We start from the raw sequence: 19,108 nt of genomic DNA on the forward strand, positions 1-19,108 counted from the left end.
CTTAACCCACCACCTAAATGAATTAGAAAAGAAGAAAAAACAAAACCTAAAGCAGCAGAAGGAAGGAAATCATAAAGATCAGAGAGAAAATAAATAAAATAGAGATTCAGAAAACAATGGAAAAAAAATAAATAAAACCAAGAAGTGGTTCTTTGAAAAGGTAAACAAAATTGACAAACCTCTGGCCAGACTCACCAAGAAGAGGAGAGAAAGAACTCAAATAAACACAATAAGAAATGAACAGGGAGAAATCTCAACTGATACCGTAGAAATACAAAAAACCGTAAGAGAACACTATGAACAATTATATGCCAACAAATTTGACAACCTGGAAGAAATGGACAACTTTCTAGAGACTTACAGCCTGCCAAAACTGAATCAAGAAGAAACAGATCAACTGAACAGGCCAATCACTAGAAATGAAATTGAATATGTCATAAAAACACTCCCTACAAATAAAAGTCCAGGACCAGATGGCTTCACAGGTGAATTCTACCAAACATACAAAGAGGAACTTGTACCCATCCTCCTTAAACTTTTACAAAAGGGTAAATAAGAAGGAACACTCCCAAAGATATTCTATGATGCCACAATCACCTTAATTCCAAAATCAGACAAAGATACCACCAAAAAAGAAAACTATTGGCCAATATCTTTGATGAATGTAAACACAAAAATTCTCAACAAAATTTTAGCCAACCGAATCCAACAACATATCAAAAAGATCATTCACCAGACCAGGTGGGATTCATCCCAGGTTCACAAGGATGGTTTAACACATGCAAATCAATCAATGTCACACACCACATTAACAAAAGTCAAAAACCACATGACCATCTCAATAGATGCAAAAAGGCATTTGAAAAAGTCCAACATCCATTCATGAAAAAAAACTCTTACCAAAATGGGTAGAGAGGGAATATACCTTAACATAATAACAGCCATTTATGACAAACCCACACAAATATAATACTCAATGGAGAAAAGCTGAAAGCCTTCCCACTAAAATCTGCAACAAGACAAGGATACCCACTCTCACTCCTGTTATTCAACATAGTATTGCAAGTCCTAGCCAAAGCAATCAGACAAACAAAAGAAATAAAAGGTATCCAAATAGGAAGAGAAAACACTGTCACTGTATGCAGATAACATGATTCTATACATAGAAAACCCTAAGGACTCAACCCAAAAATTACTTGAACTGATCAACAAATTCAGCAAAGTAGCAGGATATAAGATCAACATTCAGAAATCAGTCACATTTCTGTACACTAACAATGAAACATTAGAAAAGGAATACAGAAATAAATAATACCTTTAAAAATTGTATTTAAAAAAATCAAATACCTGGGAATAAACCTGACCAAGGAGGTGAAAGACTTATATGCTGAGAACTCTGAGACATTCATCAACGAAATTAAAGAGGATTCAAAAAAATGGAAAGATAGTCCATGCTACTGGAATGGAAGAATTAATATTGCAAAAATGGCCATACTACCCTAAGCAATCTACAGATTCAAGGTAATCCCTATCAAATTACCCATGACATTTTTCACAAAACTAGAACAAACAATCCAAAAATTTACAGGGAACCACAAAAGACCCAGAGTTGCCAAATCAATCCTGAGGAATAAAAACCGAGCAGGAGGCATAACTCTCCCAGACTGCAGGCAATTTTACAGAGCCACAGTAATCAAGACACTCTGGTACTGGTACCAAAACAGACATACAGATCAATGGAACAGAATAGAGAACTCAGAAATAAACCCAGACACCTATGGTCAATTAATCTTTGACAAAGGAGGCAAGAACATAAAATGAGAAAAAGACAGTCTTTCAAGCAAATGGCACTGGGAAAACTGGACAGTCACATGTAAATCAATGAAACTGGAACACACCCTCACACCATGCTCAAAAATAAACTCAAAATGGCTTAAAGACTTAAATATAAGACAACACACCATCAAACTCCTAGAAGAGAACATAGGCAAAACATTTGTTCTCTGATATCAACCATACAAATGTTTTCTCAGGTGAGTCTCCTTAAGCAACAGAAATAAAAGCAAACATAAACCAATGGGACCTAATCAAACAGACAAGCTTTTGCACAGCAAGGGAAACCTTAAAACAAACAAACAAAAAAAACCACAATTTACAGAATGGGAGAAAATAGTTTCAAACAATGCAAATGACAAGGGTTTAATCTCTAAAATATACAAACAACTCATATAACTCAACAGCAAAAAAGGCAACAACCCAAGTGAAAAATGGGCAAAAAACCTGAATAGACATTTCTCCAAAGAAGATATACAGACAGCCAACAAGCACATGAAAAAATGCTCAATCTCACTGATTATTAGAGAAATGCAAATCAAACCTATGAGGTACCACCTCACACCTGTCAGAATGGGCATTATTAACAAGTCCAAAAATAACAAATGCTGAGGAGTTCCCGTCATGGCTCAGTGGTTACCGAATCTGACTAGGAACCATGAGGTTGCGGGTTCAATCCTGGCCTCGCTCAGTAGGTTAAGGATCCGTCGTTGCCATGAGCTGTAGTGTAGGTTACAGACATGGCTCGGATCCCGCATTGCTGTGGCTCTGGCGTAGGCCGGCAGCTACAGCTCTGATTGGTCCCCTAGCCTGGCAACCTCCATATGCCATGGGTGCAGCCCTAGAAAATACACACACACACACACACAAAATAAATAATAAATGCTGGAGAGGGTGGAGAAAAGGGAACCCTTCTGCACTGTTGGTGGGAATGTAAATTGATACAACCACTATGGAAAACAGTATGGAGGTACCTTAGAAAACTATACATAGAACTACCATATGACCCAGCAATCCCACTCTTGGGCATCTATCCAGACAAAACTTTCCTTGAAAAAGACACACACCCCCACAATAGCCAAGACATGGAAACAACCTAATTGTCCATCAACAGATGAATGGATTAAGAAGATGTGGTATATATATACAATGGAATACTACTCAGCCATAAAAACAAACAAAATAATGCCATGTGCAGCAACATGGATGGAACTACAGACTCTCATACTAAGTGAAGTCAGTCAGAAAGAGAAGACAAATGCCATATGATATCACTTACATCTGGAATCTAATATATGGAACAAATGAACCTGTCCACAGAAAAGAAAATCATGGACATGGAGAACAGACTTGTGGTTGCCAAGCAGGAGGGGGAGGGAGTGGGATGGACTGGGAATTTGGGGTTAAAAGATGTAAACTCTTGCATTTGGAATGGATAAGCAATGAGATCACACTGTATAGTACTGGAAACTATATCTAGTCTCTTATGATGGAGCATGATGGAGGATAATGTGAGAAAAAAGAATGTATTTTTGACTGAGTCACCTTGCTGTACAGTAGAAAATTAACAGAACACGGTAAACCAGCTATAATTGAAAATAAAAATCATTCTAAAACATAAAAAATATAATAAAATTCTGAAAAAAAATAAAAGAAAAAAGCCAGGACCAGAGAGCTTCACAGATGAAGTCTACCAAAAATTGAGAAGAGTTAACACCTAGCCTTCTGAAACTCTTCCAAAAAACTGCAGAGGAAGACACATTCTATGAGGCCACCATCACCAAATATCAAAACCAGCCAAAGATACCACAAAAAAAGAAAATTCCAGGACAATATCACTGACGAACACAGAGGCAAAAATCCTCAACAAAATACTAGCAAACTGGGGAGTTCCCATTGTGCCGCAGCAGAAATGAATCTAACTAGTATACATGGGGAATCAGGTTCAGTCCCTGGCCTTGCTCAGTGAGTCAGTGATTCGGTGTTTCTGTGAGCTGTGGTATAGGTCGCAGAGGTGGCTTGGATCCCACGTTGCTATGGCTGTGGCACAGGTTGGCAGCTGTAGCTCTGATTCAACCCCTTGCCTGAGAACTTCCATATGCTGCAAGTGTGGCCCTAAAAAGAAAGAAAAAAAAAAAGGAAAGGAGAAAACAAAATACTAGCAAACTGAATCCAGCAATACATTAAAAGGATCATGCACCATGATCAAGTGGGACTTTTCGCAAGGATGCAAGGATTTTTCAGTATCTGTAAATCAATCAGTGTGATTCACTACATTAATTAGTTGAAGAATAAAAACCATATGATCCTCAACAGAGGCAAAAAAGCTTTACACAAAATTCAACACCCATTTATGACTTTAAAAAAAGCCTCCAGAAATGGAGCAGAGAACCTACCTCAACACAGTAAAGGTCATACATGACAAATACACAGCTAACGTTTTTCTAAATGGTGAAAAGCTGAATTTCTGCTAAGATGAGGAACAAGACTAGGATATCCACTTGAGACACTTTTATTCAACATAGTTTTGGAAGTCTGAGTCATGCCAGTCAGAGGAGAAAATGAAATAAAAGGAATCCAAATTGGAAAAGAAGAAGTAACACTGGCACTGTTTGTAGTTCCCACTGTGGCTCAATGGGATCAGTGGGGTCTCCGCAGCTCCAGGATTCGGGTTCGATTCCTGGCGTGACACAGTGGGTTAAAGGATCCAGCATTGCCGGACTATGGATCAGATCTGATCCCTGGCCCAGGAACTCCATATGCCATGGGGCAGACAAAACAAGAACAACAAAGAAAAAACTGCTGCTGTTTGCAGATGGCATGATACTATACAAAGAAAATCCTAAAGATGCTAACAGAAAACTACTAGAGTTCATCATTGAATTTGGTGAAGTTGCAGGATACAAAATTAATACAGAAAGCTCTTTCATTTGAATACAATAACAATGAAGATCAGAAACAGAAGTTAAGGAAACAATCCCATTTACTATCATATCAAAAGGAATAAAATACCTAGGACTAAATTTACCAAAAGAGTCAAAAAACCTGTACTCTGAAGACTATAAGATGCTAATGAAAGAAATCATTGATGACACAAATGGAAATATATACCATGTTGTTGGTTTGGAAGAATAAATACTGTAGAAATGACTATAATACTCAAGGCAATCTACAGATTCAGTGCAACCCCCATCAAACTACCAATGATATTTTTCACAGAACTAGAACAAAAAATTTTTAAATTTCCATGAAAACATAAAAAACCCTGAATAGTCAAAGCAACCTTGAATCAGACTCCAGACTATACTACAAAGCTACAGTAATCAAAACCGTGTATAGAACTGGCACAAAAACAGAAATATAGATCAACAGAACAATATATAAAGCCCCAAATAAACCCATATACCTATGGTCAATTAATCTACAACAGAAGCAGCAAGAATATACAGTGGCCAAAAACCCTCTTCAATAAGTGGTGCTAGAGAAATGAGAGTGCTACACATAAAAGAATGAAATTAGAAGACTCTCCAACACCATACAAAAAAATACACTCAAAATGGATTAAAGATCCAAATGTAAGATCAGAAACCATAAAATTCCTAGAAGAAAATATAGGCTGATTACTCTTTGACATAACCCACAGCATTATCTTTTTGGATCCACCTCCTAGAGTAATAAAAATAAAGCAAAAATAAATAAATGGGACTTAATTAAACTTAAAAGCTTTTTCACAGCAAAGGAAACCATAAACAGAATGAAAATACAATCCACAGACTGTATTTGAAAACAGGTTGAAAACAGGTTGCAACTGCAGCTCAGATCTGATCCCTGGCCTTGGAACTCCATATGCTATGGGCAGCCAAAAAAAGGAAAAAAAAAGGGATGAACTAAATAAACACTTCTCCAAAGAAGATACATGGCCAAAAAAACCATGATAATATGCTCAATATTTCTAATTATTAGATACATGCAAATTCAACCTCACACTGGCCAAAATTGCCAACATCAAAAAGTCCACAATCAATCAATGCTGGAAAGGGAGTAGAGATAAAGGAACTCTCCTACACTGTTGGTGGGAAGGTAAATTGGTAGAACCACTATGGAAATCATTATGGAGGTTCCGTGAGAAACTAAAAATAGAAGGACCACATGATCCAACAATCCCACTCCTGGTATATATCCAGAGAATACCATAATTTGAAAAAATACATGCACCCCAACATAAATGTCCATTACAGAGGAATGGATAAAGAAGATGTGTTACATATATACAATGGAATATTACTCAGCCATAAAAAAGAGTGAAATAATGTGAGGCAGCTCTGAAGACCTAAGAGGCAGGACATGACACAAGTGGCACATCCCGGCCATGGGGTCCCAGCATTCTGCTTCTGCTCACCCCCCTTCCTTCAAGCAAAGGAAAGCAGATGACAGAGAGGACTTGCTGGCCAAAGGGGAGCAGGAAGAAGCCATTGCTCAGTTCCCATATGTGGAGTTCACCGGGAGAGATAGGCATCAACTGTCTCACTTGCCAGGGGACAGGCTACATTCCAACAGAGCAAGTAAATGAGTCAGTGGCTTTGAGCCCACACAGTGATCAGAGATTGTGTCCTCAGAGAACTAAGCAATATGTCCTCTTGTCTGTCCTGCTCTGTCTCCTAGCATCTGGTTTGATGGTTTTCTTCATATTTCTACATTCGGTCCTCATGGATGATGATGGCATCAGAGTGGTGAAAGTAATGTTTAATAAGCAGGAATCCCTTGTAATCCTCCCCATCCTGGCCACCCTGAAAATCAGAAACTCCAACTTCTATCCAGTGGCGGTGACCAGTCTATCCTGCCAGGTTCAGTACATGAACACCATGGTCAAGTCACACATGACCACTAACGTCTCCCTCATTCCACCACAGAGTGCACACCTGGTGAATTTTACTGCAAAGGCTGAGATGGGAGGACCATTTTCCTATATGTATTTCTTCTGCACATTACCCGACATCCTGGTGCACAACATAGTGGTCTTCATGCGGACTTCAGTGAAGATTTCCTACATTGGCCACATGATCCAGAGCTCCTTGGAGACACATCACTATGTGGATTGTGGAGCCAATTCCATGGCTATTTAGAAACTGGCCTTGGTTTTTCCATGGCAGCACCTGTCAGAAGAGACAGCAGCGCCTGGGCCTGAGCTCCATACCTACCCCAGGTGGTGGAGCTGGGGGAGAAAATGGTTTTCTCAGTCCCCAGAAAACACCCTCCTGCCACTTGGGAGGAAAACTCCTTTCTGTAGCACAGTGTACACTTCTCAGAACCAGCAGGATCACTGCCTAGTGCCTAGCATGTGCCCAGCAAATAGTAGGCACTCAAAGGTTTGAAGAGTTTAATTGAGATCTTTTCAGCTGTTCTCGGGGCATTATAAATTCAAATCATACCATGATTCTAGGTTACTAGTGACATGGAAATAGGACTGTCAGGGCCTCATCACAGAAGAGGCAGCAGGAAAGGAACATTTGAATACATAAAAGAAGAAAGCACAGACCATTCAATATGTGAAAATGTTTGATCTGCTCCCAGATGCCTAGGAACTTTATAAAAACTTATTTTTTTCCTATAGAAAGTTATAATTGTTTATACGAGGAATCTATGTTTATACGAGGAATCTATGTGTGATTTACCCTTCATGAATAGGCTGGAACATAGATTAGTGAATTTGCTAGAAAAATAAACCCTGCTTTTGATTCAAAAAAAAAAAAGAAAGAAAGAAAGAATGCCATTTGCAGCAACATGGATGGACCTAGAGATTATCATACTAAATGAAGTAAGTCAGGCAGAGAAAGACAAATATCATATAATATCACTTTATTACATGGATTCATAAAAAAAGATACAAATGAACTTATTTACAAAAAAGCAACAGACTCACAGTCTTCAAAAAGAAACCTACAGGAGTTCCTATCATAGCTCAGTGGTAAAGAAATCCAGCATTGCTGTGAGCCGTGATGTAGGTCACAGACGCAGCTCAGATCTGGCACTACTGTGGCTATAGGCCAGCAGCTATTGCTCCAATTCAACCCCTAGCCTGAGACCTTCCATATGTCACAGATGCAACTCTGAAAAACAAAAAAAATAGAAAAGAAAAGAAACTTATGATTACCAAAGGGGAAAAGTGGGGGAGAGAGATGTATTGGGAGATTGGGAATGGCACATGCATACTGTTGTATAAGAATGGATGGTCACTGGGGACCTGCTGCATAGTACAAGGAACTCTATTCAGTATTCTATGATAACCTATATGGGAAGAGAATCTGAAAAAGAATGGATATGTATATATGAATAATTGAATCATTCCACTGTACAGCAGAAATCAACACAACATTTAAAAACAACTATACTCTAATAAAATTTTTAAAAATTGAAAAAAATGGCAAAAAATACAAACAGGTGGAGGCTAAACAATATGAAACTAAATAACCAATGGATCACTAAAGAAATCAAATAGCAAATCAAAAAAAATCTGGAAACAAATAAAAATAAAAACACAATGACCCAAAATCTAAGGGATGCAGCAAGAGGAGTTCTAAGAGCGAAGTTTATGCAGCTACACAAAACTATAGCTAGGCAATAAATGATGGAAAAAGAATAAACAAAACCCAGGTAGAAGGAAAGAAATCATAAAGATCAGAGTAGAAGTAAATGAAATAGAGACTAAACATACAATAGAAAACATCGATGAAACTAGGAGCTGGTTATCTGAAAAAGATAAACAAAATTGATAAACTGTTAACCAGCTTCATCAAGACAAGATGAGTGAGGGCCCATTTCATTCCAGAAATGAAAAAGAAGTTACAACCAACACCACAGAAATACAAAGGATCATAAGAGATTACAATAAGCAACTATATGCCAATAAAATGGACAACCTAGGAGAAATGGATAAATTCTTGGAAAGGTAAAATCTCCTAAGAAGGAACCAGGAAGAAACAGAAAATATGAATAGACCAATCAACTATAAGCAGTGAAATTTAATCAGTAATGATAAAAAAAAAATACTCACAACAAACAAAAGTCCAAGACCAGATGGCTTCACAGGCGAATTCTACCAAACCTTCAGAGAAGAGTTAATACCTATCCCTCTCAAAGCATTCCAAAAACTGTATAGGAAAGAACTTCAAAACTCATTCTATGGGAATTCCTATTGTGGCTCAGTGGGTTAAGAACATGACTAGAATCCATGAGGATGCAGGTTTAATCCCTGGCCTCGCTCAGTGGGTTAAGGATCCAGCGTTGCTGTGAGCTGTGGCGTAGGTTGAAGACGTGGCTCAGATCCGGTGTTGCTACAGCTCCCTAACTTGGGAACTTCCATATGCCACAGGTGCAGCCCTAAAAAACAAACAAACAAACAAACAAAAACACTCATTCTATGAAGTCAGCCAGCATCACCCTGATACCAAAACCAGACAAAAACACCATTAAAAAAAGAAAGTTATAGGCCAATATCACTGATGAATATAGATGAAAAATCCTCAATAAAATATTAGCAAAACAAATCCAATGATACATTAAAAGGATCATGCACTGTGATAAAATAGAATTTTTCTCAGGGATAAAAGAATTTTCAGTATTTGCAAGTCAATCAATGTGATATACCATATTAACAAACTGAAGGATAAAAACCAAATGTCATCTCAGAAGATACGGAAAAAGCTTTTGACAAAATTCAATATCCATTTATGGTACCATAAAGTGGACATAGAGGGAACATACCTAAACATAATAAAGACCATATATGACAAGCCCATCACACTCATACTCAGTGGTCAAAAGCTGAAATCACTGCCTCTAAGATCAGGTACAAAGACAAAGATGGCCACTCTCACCACTTTTATTCAACATGGTAAGAGAAAACACAGCCACAGCAAGCAGGCAAAAAAAAAAAAAAAAAAAAAGGAATCCAAACTGGAAGGAAGAAATAATATTATAATCATCACTGTCTTCACTTGACATGATACTAAAAAAATCCTAAAGATGCCACCAAAAAAACTACTAGAGCTCATCAATGAATTTGGTTAAGATGCAAGATACAAAACTAATATACAGAAATCTGTTGCATGTCCATAAACCAAAAACAAACTATCAGAAAAAGAAATTTTATTTTATTTTATTTTTGTCTTTTTGCCTTTTCTAGGGCTTCTTCCCACGGCATATGGAGGTTCCCAGGACAGGAGTCTAATCAGAGCTGTAGCTGCTAGCCCATGCCACAGCCACAGCAGTGCAGGATCCAAGCCGCATCTGCAACCTACACCACAGCTCAGGGCAATGCCAGATCCTTAACCCACTGAGCAAGGCCAGGGATCGAACCCACAACCTCATGGTTCCTAGTTGGATTCGTTAACCACTGAGCCACAACAGGAACTCCCAGAAAAAGAAATTTAAAAAAAATAATCCCATAGTAAATTTTTTAATTGAAAAGAGGAGTTCCCTGGTGGCCTAGAAGTTAAGGATTCAGCAGTCATTGCTGTGGCCCAGATTCAATCCCTGACCTGGAACTTCCATATGTTGTGAGGTAGTATGGCCAAAAAAATTTAATTATTCAATTAAAAAAATTTTTAATCCCAATTTTAATCACATCAAAAAGGATAAAATACCTAGGACTAAATCTATCTAAGGAGGTAGAAGATGTATTTGGAAAACGAAAAGACACTGATGAAAGAAACTGAAGACAATACAAGCAGATGGAAAGATATACCATGTTCATTAAAAGAATTAATATTGCTAAAATGACCATATTATTCAAGGCAATCTACAGAGTCAATGCAATCCTATCAAAATACCAAGGGCATTTTTCACAGAACTAGAATAAAAAAAACTTAAAAATTTTTATGGAAACAAAAAGATCCCAAATAGCCAAAATAATCTTGAAAAAGAAGAACAGATCTAGAGGAATCATACTTCCTGCTTCAGAACAGACTACACCACAAAGCTATAGTAATCAAGTCAGTATGGTATTGGTACAAAACTAGACACACAGATCAGTGGAACAGAATAAAAAGCCCAAAAATAAACACAGGCACTTAAGGTCAATTACTCTGTAACAAAGACAAAAATTTACAATGGAGAATAGACAGTCTCTTTAGTAAGTGGTACTAGGGAAAACTGGATAGCTATATGCAAAAGAATGAAATTAGTACATTCTCCAACATCATATACAAAAATAAACTCAAAATGCAACAAAGACCTATATGTAAGACCAAAAATCATAAAACTCCTAGAAGAAACACAGGCAGAACACTCTTTGACATAAATTGCAGCAATATCTTTTTAGAACTGTACCAACAGCAAAAGAAATAAAACAAAAATAAACAAATGGGGCCTAATTAACCCTAAAAGCTTTTTGTACAGCAAAGGAAACCACTGATACAATGAAAGGAGAACCTTCTGAATGGAGAAAATATTTGCCAATGATATGATCATCAATAAGGGGTTAATATCAAAAGTTTATAAACAGCTCATACAAGTCAATAGCAAAAAAAACAAAACAAAAAAAACCCAACCAAAGAATGAACCTAAATAGACATTTTTCCAAAGAAGACATACATGTGGCCAAAAGCACATGAAAAAAAATTTTTAATCTTTAATTATCAGAGAAATTAAAACCATAATGAGATATCACTTCAAACCTGCCAGAATGGCTATCATCAAAAAGACCACAAATAACAAAAGCTGGCAAGGGTATGGAGAAAAAGGAAGTCCTCATACACCATTGGTGGGAGTGTGAATTGGTATAGCCACTGTGGAAAAAAGTATGGAGGTTTCTCATATTTATAATTGTCAAGATACAAAAGCAAACTTAGTGTCCATCAACAGATGAATGGATAAAAAAGATATGACACATATACACACACAAATACACAATGAAATACTACTCAGCCATTTAGAAAGGATAAAATTTTGCCGTCTACAACAATGTGCATAGACTTGGAAGATGTTATGTTAAGAGAAATAAGTCAGACAGAGAAAGATGTATATCACTTATATCCAGCAGCTAAAAAGTAAAACAGGCTGTGAATATAACAAAAAAGAAACAGATTCATTAATATAGAAAACAAACTAACGGTTACCAATAGGGACAGGGAAGAGGAGGCCAAGACAGGGATAGAGGACTGAGAGATACAAACTACTGTGTACAAAATAAACTACAAGGGTATATTGTACAAAAAGTATGTATATAAACTAGTCTATATATGCCAGATTATATACACACACACGTGTACTGACATAGAAAATGTGTTTATAAAAATGTATTATTACTTTAAAAAAGAGTTTTTTCCAGGCTAAGGGTTAAATCGGGAGCTGCAGCTGCCATCCTACACCACAGCCTTAGTAATGCTGGATCCAAGCCACATTTGTGACCTATGCCACAAGTTGCCACAACACATGATCCTTAACCCATTGAACGAGGCCAGGGATCGAACCTGCATCCTTTTGAGCATTATGTTGGGTTCTTAACCCACTAAGCCACAGTGGGAACTCCTAAAAAAGAGAGCTTAAAGGTCAAGAAACTAAAACATCAGCAACAATATAGCAACTCAGTAAAATGAAGGAAAAAATAAAAGAGCAAAAAATAATGCATTAGAAAACAGAGAGATAAAGGAAGAAAATAAACCCAAAATTTTACTCTAGGATAAATCAGACACAAAGTTCTTAAAATTTTTTGAAAAATTATACCTGGGTAATTTTTGTATTAAAAGCAAACTTATAAAATGCTACAATCAAGATAGATATATAGATTAGTAAGCCCCATAACAGATTTATACATTTATGAAAACTCAATATATGATAAAAGTGTTACTTTAAACCAGAAGGTAAGTATAAACCACTATAATTCATAGAGATGTGCTGGAACGACTAACCACATGGAAAAGAGAAAGTTAGTTATTGCCTCACAACGAATACAGAAATAAACACCAGGGGTAAGAGTTCTTAAGACACAGAAAGATATAATCCATAGAGAAAAACATTAATCCATATAATTGCATTGAAATTAAAATCCCTGTTCAGACTTGTGGTTGCCAAAGGGGAGGAGGAGGGAGTAGGATGGATTGGGAGTTTTGGGCTAGTAGATGCAAACTGTTACATTTAGAATGGAAAAGCAAGGCGGTCCTGCTGTATAGCACAGGGAAGTATATCCAGTCACTTGTGATAGAAAATGATAGAAGATAATATGAGAAAAAGAATGTGTACATGTATATAAACCGGGTCACTTTGCTATACAGCAAAAATTGACAGAACATTGTAAATCAACTATAATAAAAATTTTTTTAAATAAAATCTCTGTTCAAAAGTGGATTCACCAAAAAAACTGAAAAGACAAGCTACCATATGAGAAATTTATAATATTTATAGCTAACCAAGAATAGTATCTAACCACCACTACTCCACACCTTCAAATAAAGAGTAAAAAAGATAAGTTTTAATTCAAAAGGTGATGGTCAATTACATGAAGGCCCAATCTCCCTATATTCAGGAACAATTAAATTGGAATAGCAATAAAATAATATTTCACTCCCATTATACTGCAAAAATTAAGGGACCAAAAAATATAAAATGTTTACAGGGATGCAGGAAACCAGGAACTCTTATTCAATGCCAATGGGAATAATGATTGTCCAGTCACATAAGTAACCATAGGAAAGTTGATGACAGTCATGCCTAAAATCCAGCATTTCTACTTTTAGGCATATACCCAAGAAAAGCTCTCCACAGTTTCACCAAAAAACACATACAAGACAATCACTGAAGTATTGTTTTTACTGGCATAGAAACTGTAACACTGTGTATATCTATCAATAGAAAACAAAAGAGATAAACAACCATTGATTTATACAATTCCAATCCATTCATACAATTAAACATCATACAGGAAGCATACACATATATAAAAATAATGCTGAGACAAAAAACAAGGGCAAGAGTTCATAGTATATCACTTATATAGACTTAAAAGCATGGAAAAACAAAGTTTATTTGTAGATAAACATCTATGTGCCAACAGTATAGAATATACATAAAAATAATAACTATCAAAAAATATGGAAAGGAAATGGGATCAGGAAGGACTATACAAGTACTTCAATTATAAGCTAATAATTTATTATTCTAAAAATAAAACCCAAAATAGCAAAAATTTAACATTTGATAAATCTAGGCGTGGATACATATGTGTGCATTACATTGCTTTCTAGAACTTTTTTTTTTTTTTCCCCACTGTACAGCAAGGGGATCAAGTTATCCTTACATGTATACATTTTTTTTCCCCACCCTTTGTTCTGTTGCAACATGAGTATCTACACATAGTTCTCAATGCTACTCAGCATTGTAAATCTATTCTAAGCTGTGTCTGATAACCCCAAGCTCCCGATCCCTCCCACCCCCTCCCTCTCCCATCAGGCAGCCACAAGTCTATTTTACAAGTCCATGATTTTCTTTTCATGCTTTCTAAAACTTTGTATACGTTTATAATTTTTCTTAAAACAAACAAAACTCTAAAAAATTCCAATGAAATCTACTCAGAATTTCTCATACACATATAAATGCCAACAAAGCAGCGGTTTATAAAAAATGTATAACATTCCTATTAACTGGAATTCAATAAAGAAGTTTTTAACTGCTCAATATGATAAAATGATCATGATAAATTACAAAAGACAGCCTCAACTTACAGAGTATATCAAAAATCTTAACATAAACTACATTTTTATAAAGCCCAATAACAATTATTTTGTGGGAAGAGGTAAGGAGAAGCTAAAACTACTAATCTTTTTAAATAAAAGAATAATAAAAACAATACCTTGGAGGCACGAATCTGCCTGTGAACATCTGTTAGTTGTTGGATTTTATACTCTAGTTCTGAAATCTGGGCTTGAAGCCATGTCCATCGGCTGCCAACTCTTGCTCTGTCTACAAGCCACTTCCATTCAGTACTACAGTTACTGTGAACAAGATAAACACTGTTAGTCAAAGCACAAAGATAATCAAGTTTTAAGAGAAACTGCTTCATAACTTCCTTGACTCCTGTCATACAATCCCAAATTCCTTTATAAAACATCTAACTACATGAAAGAAGAATGGTGTATCAACTTATCAAGATTTGATTTCCTTACCTTTCTATCCCACAAACACCTGTTTTTTATTCAATATTGTGTATCTAGTAGTAGGATAAGCTCCTTGCTATTTAAAACTTCATTAATGTTCAAGGGCTGAAATAGGAATGGGCCAGGCAAGAAGAAACAGGGATGACAATACCAACACAATGTAAAAACTGTGCAGTGAGCCTTTTATATTAAGGAGATGTCAAGTATAGGACAAGTCATTTGAACTGCACTAGACCTAAATCCACGTAAAAAAATATAGAGTAGGTTCCATCCCTGACCTTGATCAGTGGGTTAAGGATCCAGCGTTGTCGTGAGCTGTGGTGAAGGTCACAGACTCGGCTGAGATCTGACGTTGCTGTGGCTGTGCCATAGGCTGAGGGCTGTGGCTCTGATTGGACGTCTAGCCTGGGAACCTCCACATGCCGTGGGTGCCGCCATAAAAAGCAAAAACAACAACAACAACAAAATATAGAGTATTCAATTTTACTACACGTAATTTTCATTTCCTAAAACAGGAATCAATTTTTTAATGTTAAAAATTATAAAAAACATGAATGCTCTGCTACATTTCAAATAGGCATGTCAAATATGTCTTGAGATGTCTATTAAGATAAACAGCTTGTTAAAAACTTGATTTCCAGGAGTTCCCCTCGTGGCACAGTGGTTAGCAATCCGACTAGGAACCATGAGGTTGCGGTTCGGTCCCTGCCCTTGCTCAGTGGGTTGACGATCCGGCGTTGCCGTGAGCTGTGGTGTAGGTTGCAGACGCGGCTCGGATCCCGCGTTGCTGTGGCTCTGGCGTAGGCCGGTGGCTACAGCTCCGATTCAACCCCTAGCCTGGGAACCTCCATATGCCGCGGGAGCGGCCCAAGAAATAGCAACAGCAACAACAACAACAAAAAAGACAAAAGACAAGAAAAAAAAAAAAAACTTGATTTCCAGGAGTGACAGCTCAGAGATGACAAAGAATTTACATAAAGCCTCTTTCATATTTAAAAATAAGGGTTGAACCTTAGCTCCTCGACATCTTAGCAAGAACACTGATCTAACCCCCAGTTTGTGAGATTACAAATTAATTACTTTATGAAAATATTCCACCCACTCCAACTAGAAAACATTCACTCGGAGTGAGTGGGTGAGAGAGAAAGAGTGTGTGTGTGTACATATGTGTCTGGAATAATCAATTAGGAATTTCAGATTGCCAAGGAAGAAACTGAAGGAGTAACTGAAGAAATTGAAAGTACAACTGAAGGGCAATAACTACTTAATGGGAAAACACAAACTTCATGAAAAACTTGTTTAAAGCTGCATTTATTATCAAAACCCACAGAATTCACACCACCAAAGTGAACTAAAATGTAAACCACGGACTTTGAGTGATAGTGAGGTGTCATGTAAATTCACAGATTGTGATAAACACATCACCTTTGTGCAGTATATTAGTAGTAGGAAAAATTGTATCTGTGTAGAGACAGGGGGCAGGTGGGAACTCTGTACTTTCTGCTCACTTTTGCTGTAAACCTAAAACTGCTAAAAAAAAGTACACTTTACTTTTACACATTTAACTATAATAAAATATATTTCATATAAACACTAGCCAGAAAAAAAAAATAAAGGAATGTGTCCCCACACTGGGCAAAAAAAGTCAAAATAAATAAAGTATCTCCAGTCGCCACCAAAAAAAAGAGCCAAAGAACACATTTATTCTAAGAGGTCATTTGTTGTCAGAGAAACAGGATTATTGTAACTTTACTACATATAATCCATTCATTATAATGTATTTTACATTATATCAGTATTCCTAAAAGGCTTTTTTTCCCCAGATTCTAACCACACAATGTAACTACAGAAACTGTCGCCTAAATTAGGATTTCTCTGGGTATTATTATTCAGTTTATAGTTATTATTGTGATTTTATAAATGTGACACTATTTTAAATCACATTTTCATAAATATAGATGAAATAAAAAATGTCCATTAAAAATACACTACTCATAGAAAATATATACTAACACTAACTTTCCAATCATGAAATTAGAGCCACAGCATGTAACAGCTGCACAGGTAAAGGCTAAGTGTTGGATTTTATGCAAAAAGGAAGTTACTGGCAAAATAGTAACAAAAAAAAATTTTTTGGAGCAGTCTAACTACATAATGGGACATGAGAATAAATAAGGAAACCAATTAGGAGACAACTGTAATAATCTGAGTATGGTACAGATCATTGTGATCTCTAAATATTTCCTGTGCTATCTTACATTTCCCAGCCTTCACTGCACTTGGGTTGGAGCCATGTGACTAGTTCTGACCAATGGGCTATGAGCAGAAAAGCTCATTTCTGCTGACCTTTCTTCAAAGCTACTTGTGCAAATAGTCTAGCTACAAGATGGAAAAGGATCACAGCTCAAACCACACTGGAGTTTACATAAACCACAGTAAAGTTTTGCTGTGTTAAACTACTGAGATTAGGAAGTTAATTTGTTATGCTAGACCTTATTCTGACTAAAATACTAAATAAAATATAAAAATGGCCTGGACTGGAAATGGGGTGGAAAATAAAAAAAGAGAGAGATGAAGATAAAGAGGATGGATTCAAGGTTTATTTTAAAGTTGATAGGACTTGCAGAAGTACGGTGTGGGAGCAAGCATGGGGAAATCAAAGATGATCTTAAACATTCTTTCATTAAATTTTGTTCCCGTCAGAAAATTTCCCTATCACATTCAATTCTGCTTGGTTATCAAACTGATTATTAGCTCGTGGAAAAATATAATCAAGAAAAAGAAGCATTTATGGAGTTCATGTTATTATACTTCTAATAAAAATACTCTGATACTGAAACTAAGTTTACAAAAATCATTTTTTATGTTCATACATGGCATTAAATTATACTAACATAGAAAGTAATATCAGATTAAATTTAAATAAACTAAGTAATGCTGGGGCTTTGTGATATATGAAATGAATTTTCTGTAAAGGATACTTTATCCTACATTTTAATAGATGTGAATAAAATCTGTTAGCTATGCTTAAAAGTGGTAACCAATCTTTTCAACCAAAAATGTTCTCTTGCTTGAAAATATGTCTAAAAAAAAATTATGGTTGTAAACATGTATACAGATAAGTATATGGTTATCTCATTCAAAGGAGAGTAATACCTGTTATACCCCAAAGTCAAAACATGTTTCATGTAAACAATTTATACAACCTGTGATGTAATGGCTTATATAATGCAGAGTGTAACCAATTACAACACAGCTGATGCAACAACAAAGTCAAAAGAATGTGAGGCATACCCAGCGTGTTTAGACTCCCAAGTTGGCATATAAGCCTGGCCTTTCAAGCCACTAAGAACATGGACTCCCTACATCTCTGTTGAGTACGTTAAACTGATCACAGACCACCACTTTATAGATTGTCTCATGATTCTTCTTTGATCCATTCATTCTTTAGAAATGTACACTTTAATTTCTACATATTTCAGATATACATATTTGCCATTTCTTACGACTTCTTTTCTTTGTATAGATCTGAGTTTTCACTCGCTCTTTTTCTATCAGCCTTTAGATCATTTTAAGATTTCTTATAGTACAGACATACTGACAGAAAATTCACTCATTTTGCTTATTTGGAAATGTTATTTTGTTTTTAAAAATAATTTGAATTTGGCTTTTTTTTTTTTTCCTTTCAGCACTTTGAATATGTCATCCCATTGTTTTCTGGCTTGCTTACTTTCTGATGAGAAGTCAGCAATGATTTTTTTTTTCTCTCATATAAAATGGTATTTTTTCCCTCCTCTCACTGTTTTTAAGATTTTCTTTTTATCACTAGAACTTCGTGATTTGACAACACTACACTTTGGTGTGGTTATGTTTGTCATTTTGTTTAAGATTGATGTAGATTCCTAGATCTGTAGTTTTGATTTTCAGCAAATCTGGCAAAAATTCTGGTAATTATCCCTCCTAATATTTCTGTCTCCGTTTTAAATCTAGAACTCCAGTTACATGTCACTAATATTCAGTTCATTTTCTTTTTGCTCCATAAGCTTCAATTTGGATAATTTATGTTTCTGTATGTTAAATTTTATTGACCACATCTACTTAATGTCTAGTTTCTTGTTAAGCTGAAG

The 19,108-nt window shown here is 36.1% G+C and overlaps 2 protein-coding genes across 2 annotated transcripts in view; one reads left to right on the forward strand and one right to left on the reverse strand.

Moving 5' to 3' along the window:
- Positions 1-19,108, reverse strand: part of KANSL1L (KAT8 regulatory NSL complex subunit 1 like) — a 184,618-nt gene that overhangs the window by 123,155 nt on the left and 42,355 nt on the right. The window contains exon 3 of the mRNA XM_047773390.1: positions 14,678-14,819. Within this exon, the coding sequence (XP_047629346.1) occupies positions 14,678-14,819 (142 nt within the window). The remainder of the gene's footprint in view (positions 1-14,677; positions 14,820-19,108) is intronic.
- Positions 6,127-7,193, forward strand: LOC125123500 (transmembrane protein 106C-like). Its single transcript, XM_047773391.1, is given in 2 exon segments — positions 6,127-6,343; positions 6,345-7,193. Coding segments are annotated over 2 exon segments (753 nt in total). The 5' UTR covers positions 6,127-6,202; the 3' UTR covers positions 6,957-7,193.

This window comes from Phacochoerus africanus, chromosome 3 (genome assembly GCF_016906955.1).
Source record: "Phacochoerus africanus isolate WHEZ1 chromosome 3, ROS_Pafr_v1, whole genome shotgun sequence".
Taxonomy (NCBI): Eukaryota; Metazoa; Chordata; class Mammalia; order Artiodactyla; family Suidae; genus Phacochoerus; species Phacochoerus africanus.